Source organism: Poecilia formosa, unplaced genomic scaffold (genome assembly GCF_000485575.1).
Source record: "Poecilia formosa unplaced genomic scaffold, Poecilia_formosa-5.1.2 Scaffold151, whole genome shotgun sequence".
In the NCBI taxonomy this organism is placed as follows: domain Eukaryota; kingdom Metazoa; phylum Chordata; class Actinopteri; order Cyprinodontiformes; family Poeciliidae; genus Poecilia; species Poecilia formosa.
The window spans coordinates 1,445,228-1,455,750 of NW_006800090.1; the positions used below are offsets into that span (position 1 = coordinate 1,445,228).

General features: G+C 38.5%; 1 protein-coding gene across 5 annotated transcripts in view; it reads left to right on the top strand.

Moving 5' to 3' along the window:
• The window catches only part of LOC103146091 (RNA-binding Raly-like protein), a 66,026-nt gene extending 56,757 nt beyond the window's left edge, over positions 1–9,269 (top strand). For 4 of the 5 annotated variants that reach the window (XM_007563833.2, XM_007563831.2, XM_016677263.1 and 1 more), the window contains 7 exons: positions 3,108–3,155; positions 3,756–3,949; positions 4,073–4,132; positions 5,942–6,055; positions 6,283–6,440; positions 7,503–7,540; positions 8,527–9,269. In XM_007563833.2, the coding sequence (XP_007563895.1) occupies positions 3,108–3,155; positions 3,756–3,949; positions 4,073–4,132; positions 5,942–6,055; positions 6,283–6,440; positions 7,503–7,535 (607 nt within the window). In that variant the 3' untranslated portion in view covers positions 7,536–7,540; positions 8,527–9,269. The remainder of the gene's footprint in view (positions 1–3,107; positions 3,156–3,755; positions 3,950–4,072; positions 4,133–5,941; positions 6,056–6,282; positions 6,441–7,502; positions 7,541–8,526) is intronic. The other variant, XM_007563834.2, reaches the window with a different exon arrangement.
• The last annotated feature ends 1,254 nt before the right edge of the window (positions 9,270–10,523 follow it).

Consider the following 10,523-nt stretch of genomic DNA (forward strand, 5'->3'; position numbering starts at 1 on the left):
CGTGGAGGCGGGTCCGGCGGGCGGCGTCTCCGGCGCAGAAGGCCGAGACGTGGAGGCGGATCCGGCGGGGGGCGTCTCCGGCGCAGAAGGCCGAGACGTGGAGGCGGATCCGGCGGGCGGCGTCTCCGGCGCAGAAGGCCGAGACGTGGAGGTCTCCGGCGCAGAAAGCCGAGACGTGGAGGCGGGTCCGGTGGTTCCCGCCACCGCAGCAGGAGGCGCTCGGGCCCGTGGGGCCGGTTGGTGGTTCCGGATGGCCGGCAGAGGGGCCGGCCGGCAGGAAGCTCGGACGGAGCAGACTCAGGAAGCTCGGACGGAGCAGACTCAGGAAGCTCGGACGGAGCAGACTCAGGAAGCTCGGACGGAGCAGAGGTGGTGGAGCGAGAATCCAGCTTGGGAGGTTGGGAATTTGCAGACAGCACTTCCTTAGCCGTCTGAAACTCCTGCTCTATATCCTGGAGTAACTCCCCCAGCCACACCTGAGGGAGAAACGGAGCCCATTTCTCCAGGTGGATCGCTATCCTGGTAGCTGCGTTTAGCCGTGCGGCCGCGGAATATGGCTTTGCCAACTCAGCCTGATACTTCCTGATCTCGCCGATCAGGTAGCGACGGTCTGCTGGGTCCATGATGTTTGCCGCGATCCTCACCTTTACTGGTCGGGTCCTTCTGTCATGAATTGTGTTGGTTGGTGGTGAGATCGAACGCAGGACCCAGGATGTAGTGAAGTTGACGTCTTTAATAATCAAATATAGCTCTAAACAGTCCAAAACATGCAACACGGCAGAGTGGAAACAAAAACTCAGCACCGGCAGCAACTAAACAAAGACTGACAAAATAAGAGCCACGCCACCACAGGACTTCCCAGTTCTACTGTGACGACTTCTACGAGGCTACAAAAACCGACTTACTTGACTGACAACGACAAGGACCCGACGAAGAACACAGACACAGGTGGGCTTAAATACACATGGAGGGTAATCAGGTAAGTAGACACACCTGGGAGACAATCAACGGGGAAGACAGGACAGAGACTCACAGGGAAACAGGAACACATTGAAAAACTCAAAAACACACAGAAAACCACGGATCATGACAAAAAGTCATCTTTTGTTATAGCTTTTTAGTAATGATTTTGTCTTTTTCATTTTTATTGTAGAAATGTCGAATGAATCCACAAGTTTGTTGTCTTATTCTTAATCTATCTTAATTAATGCATTAAAAACCGAAAGCCGACATGGCATCCCTGCTGATACAGGGAACTTTTGGACTTTATGGTGTTTCTATGAAAACACAGAACAATGTGGATAATAATTTACTGCAGGATGGAGGTAAAATTTTTGAGGATGGAGCTTGGATTGTGAAGCATTCCTGTTATTATTAAAAGGTGCTTTCAAATTTTGTCAATCCTGTTTGAATTTAAAATCAAGCAGATAGAACAATAACAGAACATTAGTCTAGAAAAAGACCAAAGAAATAATTCAGAGAAATTAAATTGTTTTGTTTGTGTAGATTAACATTAACCCCTCAAAGCTAAATAATCCTAATTGTATCTGCAAAATTATATATTTTATTAGTATGCAATTTAGCATAATTCACTTATATTATGCTATATTATTTCAAATGCTGACAACAAAATGTTTGCACTTATCAGTATTTAAATTGCAGTCTAAATAAAAACCAGTATAGTCCTATCACCTTCTGAAGATGAGAAAAAGCAAATAGTCTGACGAGAATGTTTGCAAATTTTTGATGTCAACCATCAGAATTTCTTTCTTTTCTCCCACTATTTGTCACATAACAGCTAAAAGCTTCTGTGTACTTTATTGCAGTTTGTTTGTGATCAACGAGGAATGTGAAATGGAAAGAAATGGATGCAGCCAAAAAAACAAAAGAATAAACAAAATAAAAAAAATCAAACAGTATGACTGTTGGGCTGTGAAGGCCTCAGAGGTTTGTTAGACAACATTAGTGAACAAACAGCATCATGAATACTAAGCAACACAGCAGTCAGTTCAGGGATCCAGTGCAAACTAGCCCATTATGGCAAACTGAAAAGATATTTTCACATACATCTGGATTTTTTCATGTAAACAATTCAAATAGTCACATAAGTATTCACAGCAATGGCTTAGTTCTTATTTGAGGTACTTTTGGCAGCAATCACAGCCTCAAGCGCTTCTCGTGTGGTATGATTCTTGGGTGGCAGACCTGTTTCGGGGTATTTTCTACAATTTGTCTGTGTATACTTTCTCGACTTCAGTCAGGTTGGATGGACAGCCTTAGCGCACAGATGTGTGATTTAAGTCCGAGCTCTGGCTGCGCCACTAAAAGACATTTACAGGGGGCTCCTGAAGCTTTCATATTTTGAATGTTTGCCTCAGGTCATTTCTGTGTTGAAATATGGTCTTCTCACTGTAGAGCGAGCACTGTAAAGCAGGTTAACTCTCTCTCTCATATATATATATATATATATATATATATATGGCTGCTGTCATCTTGCCTTGTATACAGACTTGTTTATCAGTTTCTGGTATAAGACCCCGCCCCCCCACAATCTCAACATGACGCTCCCACCACCATGCTTCATAGTAGAAATGGTGTATTTCTCACAACATTTCTGTTAAGTTCAAGCAGACTACCATGTCTGTCTGGCCACATTCTTGATCATTCCACAAGTTAAAACTGGAGCTGTGTCTTTGTGACCATTAGGTTCTTTGTCACCTCAGTGACCAAGAGTCTTCCTCACTGAATTCTCAAAAAGAAAAAAAAGTTTTTCAAATATTACTAATGCTCCTGATAGCTATATTAATCACAATCACAAAAGAACTGGTCTACATGAATAGAGTAACATATGCTTTTAAAACCCTTTTGAGTGACAGTACACCTCATGTATACTCAAATCAAGAGTCTTCTTTAATAAAACCTTTAATAAGACGATGATATTTTTCCAAAATGTCAGCCTCTTCCTTTAAAAAACCACTGAATACATTATTCAGCCTAAATGCCAGTGTTCCAGATTTTACCTCCTTTTTTATGTTTTTTTTTTTTCTTGTTCCTAATGTATGCACAGAACACAATGAAAACAATGCTTGTTTTATTTTTGTCCCCAGTGGCTATGAGTTTGACTACGACTACTACAGAGATGATTTCTACAGCAGGTAAGTAAAAAGCTTCAACCTATCACTTCTTCATCAGCAAGTGCCTCTCCTGTGATATTTTTGCCCTTTAGTGAACAAATCCTTCCTGCCAATTTTCCATTTTTTTGTCCAGAATAACCCTCATTTCCATCTGAGTAGTAAATGCATTATCATAGCCTTAATGAATGTCACATTGAGGAGTTTTTTTTCCTCCTCTCTCCATTGGGCTTGCTAATGATGCTTTTATCCATAGAATGTCAGATAGTCCCCTGGCTGGTCATTTGTGCCAGCAAGGCAGAGACCGCTCCCTACTTTTGACATTTTAAGCATTTTGTTTACTTCCTCCCTGGCTTCTTATTTATAGGAGAGTTTAAATCTGCAGTTTTCTGTGAAATTTAAGGGGAATTTGGCTTGTTTTATCACGTTGAGGTGGATTTTATTGAAAAACGTGGCAGTTTTAAAGTCTATCTTGATACTTTGTGAGTCTTTCTTTCTGCTCAGTCTAAGTGAATGAGGCAATAAACAGCATGTTTTTGTTTATAGTCAAAAACATGTCTTTCTCCATGTAAGATCTTTTTTTCTTTACATTTTAGAATTGTTTAAACATTTCTGTGCCTTCAGACTCTTCGAGTACCACGGCCGCGTTGTGCCCCCGACCCGAGCCGTCATCCCCATTAAACGATCTCGGATAGTTGTTCCGTCCAATCGCAGAGCCAAATCCTCCTTTCCGGTCAGAGCCTGTTCTTCTTCCTCTTCCTCCTCCTCCTCATCCACCCGAGCAATCAACATTGGCTCGTCCATCACCGGCCCTAAACGTATGTTGACTTTTTCTCCCCCCTTTTCATTCTACTAATTAATTTTTCCTGCTTTGCTTGGAGAGAGTTAATTATTATGGCTTGCTACAACTTTGGTGTTGTTTGTGCTGTTTTCCTTAAAAGAATGTACTCGCCAAAGTAAAAGCTGTGACCAGGGAACAAAGGCTTTGCAAATGAAAAAAAGTAAGTAAATCTGAGTAAAATATTAAGGTGATAAAATTACTTATATTTATAGCAGCTTTTGACCATTTTCAAAAATTCTTTCCCAATTATTTTGATCTATTTTCCGTGTAATAACTATTTTCTACATAGTGCTATAAAGATAAAAATATATATATTATCAAATCATTTTCTGGTTAAAATATTCCTAGAATTGTGTCTGAAACCTAAAAATAGGACATAAAGTCCCACTGATTGATGTTTCTCTCACATCAGCATAGCTTTATTCCTTTACCAGCTTCAAAAATTTCACAGATTTTCTTTTTTGTGTGACAAATGTTAAAGAATGAATATTTATTTCATTTTGTCCAACTTCCTTAAAAACAGTTGAAGAAACACCACTTCATTTCTGTAATAAAACTGTAATTGTCTATAATAAAAACACAGATCAGTTGTTAATTTTCAAACACAGAAGCAAAGTAAAAAATGCAATAAACAAGAATTTAATCAGGCTTAACGGTTTATGTTTGTAACTATGAGATATCCGTTATGTAAAATAGCATTGACTTAAGATTTCTTCTGTTTGCTTATGTGAACACAAATCACACATTTGTCAATAAACATCTTGATAATCTACAAGAATTTGGGGGGAAATATTCAGTAGTCTGATGAGACAAAAGGGAACCTCCCTCAAAGTGGTGTGTTAGTTGTTAAAGTCTGTTTGCTGCATCTGGCATAAAACGATGAGAACAACATGTGCACAAGTCAAGAGTAAAGTTGGTAGAGTGACGGTCCGTGGTGCTTTGCGTCTTAAGATGTACACATGATGCACAATATTTTCAGTAGTCATTTTCTGCTCCAGTTCAAAGTGTACGACTTTATTGCACTAATTCACAGGCCATGAATCATATTCTCGCTCTATGACCCGATGCTGAGGTGCGACCTCACAGCCCCCTTTGCATGTGGCTTCATGGATTCATGACATCGGTGACTTGCTGAAACTAGCGGTTCTGCTCTCTATCTTTCTAATTTCTAGTGTTAGATGGTGATAAAATAAAATGGCTACATCTCTTTTTATGCAGTGGATTTAAACGCTTCTTTGAAATGCTGTTTGTTACAGTTATAGTATATTATAGTAAATACAGTATGGTGGTGGTAACATTCACTTCATGACAAAACTAGGAGAAATTTACTTTGAAAAAGACCAGACTGACCTTCTATTTGCTCCACTTCTGTCTGTTTCTCCACAATAAGGTTGTTCAAAATGCTTTGTTGTTGCAGGTAAGCTGTTAACCTGCAATAAAGAAATCAAATATTCAAAAAACAATCGCACATCAAATCAAATCTTTTCATATAATGTTGATTTTTGCCTCCAGCTTTACTTAAAACCTTCCAGACAGAACGTAATGTATCAGCAACGATCCAGCCAAATTATCAGTGCCGTATTTCTGCCCCACTTTGCGCTATCTGAAAAATTTCAACGGTCTCTAAAAGGTGAGACGTTGCGTTTTCCAACCAATACCGGGTTATTACAGTAAATTCATTGTCGATGTAGCAGGGAGTGAAATTAATCTGAGGGGCGCTCTTAATAGACGGTAAATTACAAAAATTACTGCTAGAAATTAAAAGTTCCAGTTGTTATGGATAAATGGGCAAATATATTTTCTCACAGGACATTGAAAGAACTGCGTACATTTAAAATAAGCAAGAATACGCAGGCGGAGATTTGAAACTTAGGTCTTAAGAGGTTTTAAAAGGTCTTTGATGTGCATTTGGCGAAATTAATGTCTCGCATTAACTATGCTTTTTAACTTTATGTATGTGTGCTCACAGTGAAGACAGACCAGCTCCTAACCATCAAGAAGGAGCTGTCGCAGATCAAGACAAAGATCGACTCACTGCTGGGAAGGCTGGAAAAGATTGAGAGGCAACATCGCTCCGAGACCGGTAAGAGACAACAGAGAGGGAGGGCAGAACCTGTCTGCTGTAGGAGCGCCTGTGAATATATTAACTGGAAGAGACAAAAAGTGTTTGCATAATTTAAAGTATTGAACAAAGACACACAAACAAAAGAGGCAAACTAATTTGGAAACGTCGCTTCTATGAAACTGAAAAAAAAAAAATCTGTTTTGTTCTGGCATCGGTCTCTCTCTGTCTGCGTTGTCTTTTGCCAGAGATGCAGAGGAAACAGGAGGAGGCGTGTGATCGTCTCCATGGTGACGCCAAAGACCACTCCGGAGGAGAGGAGGTGGAGGGAACAGCTGAGGTAGAGGCAGGAGAGATGACGGACGGAGGCGAGGATGACTTTGAAGATGAAGGAACCAGCGACATGGTCAGGAGCCCAAGCAGACAGTCTCTCTGTCTCTCTCTCTCTCTCTCTCTGTCTCTCTCTCTCTCTCTCTCTCTCTCTCTCTCTCACTCTCTCTCACTCTCTTACTCTCTCTGTTTCTCTCTCTCTGTTTCTCTCTCTCTCTCTCTCTCTCACACTCTCTCACACTCTTACTCTCTCTGTTTCTCTCTCTCTCTCTCTCTCTCTCTCTCACTCTCTCCCTCTCTCTGCGAGGAGTGAGTGGGTTGTTCACTCTCTCAAATGAAAGCAATGTACCGTCTTTGGCTATGAAACAGAAATTGTAGCCTGAGTTGAATTTGTGCCCAGTCAGTCGTATTAAAGCTACACCAAGTGGTACAAAGACCGGTCATGAAAAAAATGTAACTAAAACAGAACTATTTTATGCTTCTGTGTGATATGATACAGTTTAAAATATTTAGAGACACAATTTGAGATCATGAAACCTTTATTAAATTTCTGGAAACACAAAAAGGAAGGGATTTCAATGTTTTTTTTTTATATATTAATACCATTTTAAATTCATACAAGATAAAAACAGTTTGATCGGAGGCACAACCTGAAGCCATCTAGTTGTATAAATTTTAAGCAGTGGTTTCTTTATTTTTTTATGGTAATATTTAGCAATAAAACAACCCCTCTCATAGTTTGACAAAGCGCATATTTATGAATTTTGACCTGGCCATGTTAAATACTCCATGTCTTCAGGAAGATTTTGAAGTTCTTGATAACTTTGTAAAAACATTACGTGAAATTGAGTTGTAAAAGATAAGGAGAATAAAGAAGAAGGTAATTTAAACATATCAGTAGAGTGAGGATCCCTGTCTGCCTAAACAAAAGTGGCCAATTTGTTTCATAAGGGAGTCTTTCATTGTATTTTCAGAATTAAGTTTACATCTGGAGCATGATCATAAAAAACAGTAAAATTGCATGTATTCCTCATATTTTTTTTAATGAAATTACAAAACCACCTGAATAAAATGTTATGTGTCAGAACGTCTGTTTCTATAGATTATTGCACTGATGCCTCAATTGCTTGTATTGCAGATAGAGAACCACATATCGGACATTGACAACTGAGTAAGGTCAGTATTTACTTCCTATTTATCAACATAACTCTCTTACTTATTTCTTTTGAAAGGTACCTGTAGGTGACTACAGATAATGTCAGACACAGAAACAGTTCAAGGTTTTAAAGGTTTAAATCTATCTTAAAGGAGACAGAGAATTTGAATGAAACAGCTTGAGACTTTATTCAGTGTTCTTCTAAATGATGCTTCGTTTTATTCATCCGGGAGAAAATGCAAGGCCCATTTTTCTACAGCTATCACTGATGGCTGTCTGGGAATAAGGACGTATATGACCCTCTAACACCTGCTCTTTTCATAAAATGACATTTAAATTTCCCCTGATTTTCTTTATGGGAACAAATGGCCATAAGAGTCAATCTAACACTTGCCTGACATTTTGCTCCTGTTGCACTCAAGTGCCCGAGAACAGAAATCTTTTATTTCGGGATTCTTGTTCCACGAGATAGATTTATACGCTCAGATCAGTTTAACTTATTTTAGTTGAGAGAGTTTTGATCTTGATATATAGTGAAATGGGTGATTTAAAAAAAATTGAGGCCATTTTTAATCCCTTAAAAACTCCTAAAATGGTGAAATCTTCTTTCTGGGTGATTTCTTTGGGTGTTACCATGAAATTCACTCTCACTTCAGCAGTCACACCAAACTAAATGTTTAAAAGTTTAAAAAGGGAAAAACTCCCTCATATATAGACAGACTTTTGGCCTTTTGTACTTTGCATATTTTCCTGCATCCATCCTAATTGGAGGATCTGTGAGCTTGAGCTGCCTGTTTAAAGTCATGCAGCAGCAGCAGCAGCAGCTTATTGCTTTTAAGACCAGACTTTATCTGGGAGAATGATCAGAATGATCAGGGGCGTCCTTTATTGGTAAGAATCTTGAATGTTTGAGACAAGAGAGTCTCACAAGGTAGCCACCACTTACATGTGACTAAAGTCATACATTTCAATGCACCTTGTTAATTTTCTTTTCTTTTTCCATCAGCAAAGACGTTGTGACACTGGATACCAGCAAAATCCTCTTGATCAGGGAGGAGTTTTTAAAGTGAAAGGAAACAACGCGGGAAGTGACTGACGGCAGAGGGAGATGTTTTCAGACGTGTTGCAGCTTGTTTGCCTCATCCAAACATCACCCTCCTGATGTGTGCTTTATCAAAATGCAGGATATAAATATTCTCCAGACTACTGCAAGATGCAAAGAGCATTGAATATTCTCAAGTCAGAACGGTTGCTTTTCTAAAAGAAAAAATGCAGGCAAACGCAGTATATTGTGTACTTATCATCTATTGTTCTGTATTGTGCATATAAAATACAGTTATGTGAACCGAAGAACATGAAATGGTCTCTTTTTGTTGTATTTTGCTGTATGTTCATGTTTCTGTGAGTCAGCCACACTGCAGGGAGAGAGATGAATATGAATGTAAGTTAATCTCGTATTCTTTGGCACCTGATGACAATGTGATTTGTTTTAATTGTACATTTGGGTGAAATCTAGACATGATTTCTGCTGTGTTTCACGCTGTACTGGATGCATACCATGTTTCTCATTTGTTGTTCACAATAAGGAGCTTTTTAACATTTATTTATATTCTTTTCATAGTGATCCGAAGAATTGTTTCCAGCATGTTCAAGGTGTGACTATTACGGTTAATTTGTACTCATTGCATCTGTTGTACAGTCATGGATGATAAGAATTTTTGAAATAAATCTGCCTCCCATCCTTGAAAACGTGTTGTGGCTTATTTTCCACAACGTTAGGGAAACATATCCAGATTGTAGAGTTTCTGTCGTGTTTGGAACAACTGTGTTGGTATTATTCTCTGAAAACAGAAGAAATAGACTCAAACTGGAATCACTGCTTGTGTTGTGACAGAGCTACACCACACTTTGTGACAGTTACATTTAGGATACATTTTGGAGTTTTTTATTTTAAAATATTTTACAGATCATAAGCTTAAAAAAACAATTATTTTTGTATTTACAACACCTCCCACACTTATTTTCACCATTAGCACAGATAGCACCAAAAACCTTAAAAAAAAAAAAAAGCTTTTATAAAATAATGTGGCACTGAAATTGTTGGAGAAATTAATCTATTTAGTGAGAAAAACTACTTTTTTCTGTTTTTCTTCACTAAATTACACATTCCATAAAAAAATGCAACCCAGCGATCCCAGGCAATGGCTTCCATAGATGTGGTCAGGATCACACTTTGGGTCTTTAATCGACCAGTGTAGGCTTTTTGTAGATTCAGAAATTACAATAAATAGCAAATAAATATCATGGTACAGAAATATTTACAAAAATCTACAAATAGAACAGAGAATCAGTACTGAAAACTATATTAAACAATGCTGGGTATTCATAGTGTTTGAGTGGTGACACTTATTTACCTCAGTCTTTAGTCTTGTATACTCATTTAATAGTATGCAGTATATTGCATTCTATTACATACTATGTCTTGCTAGACTCGTCCACTGTTCTTTTTGGGTCAAAAGCAAACAACTTTGGGAGAAAGGACCTGCAACACAAACTGGAACCTCTTTTAAGGGTTTTAAGATTTAAGGGTAAATATCTGAATATCATCTGTGTAGCCATGATAGGAGTTAACACTAAACGTTCTTAAAAGACATGGTAAGGGACATAAATAACAAAAACATAGATCCAAGAACAGAATCTTGAGACATACTATGCTGAAGATGGTTTACCTTTAGATTTAGCAGCAAAAGTAGTTCTAGACAGAAAATAAGAAAACCAATCCACTGCTGTATCAGACATATCCACCTAATATATTAATGTTAGGTCGGTAACTTTGAGTTTAGAGTTACAAAATCTAAACTGTAACCAACATTATTAAGTCTACAGCTATTGCTGTCCAAATCAGAAATAAGTCATGAAAAATTCTGAGCAGAAAACATAACTGAAAATTGTCCAATACATTGACTTTATTGGTTGCATCAGGTAACAATAATCAAGGATTTC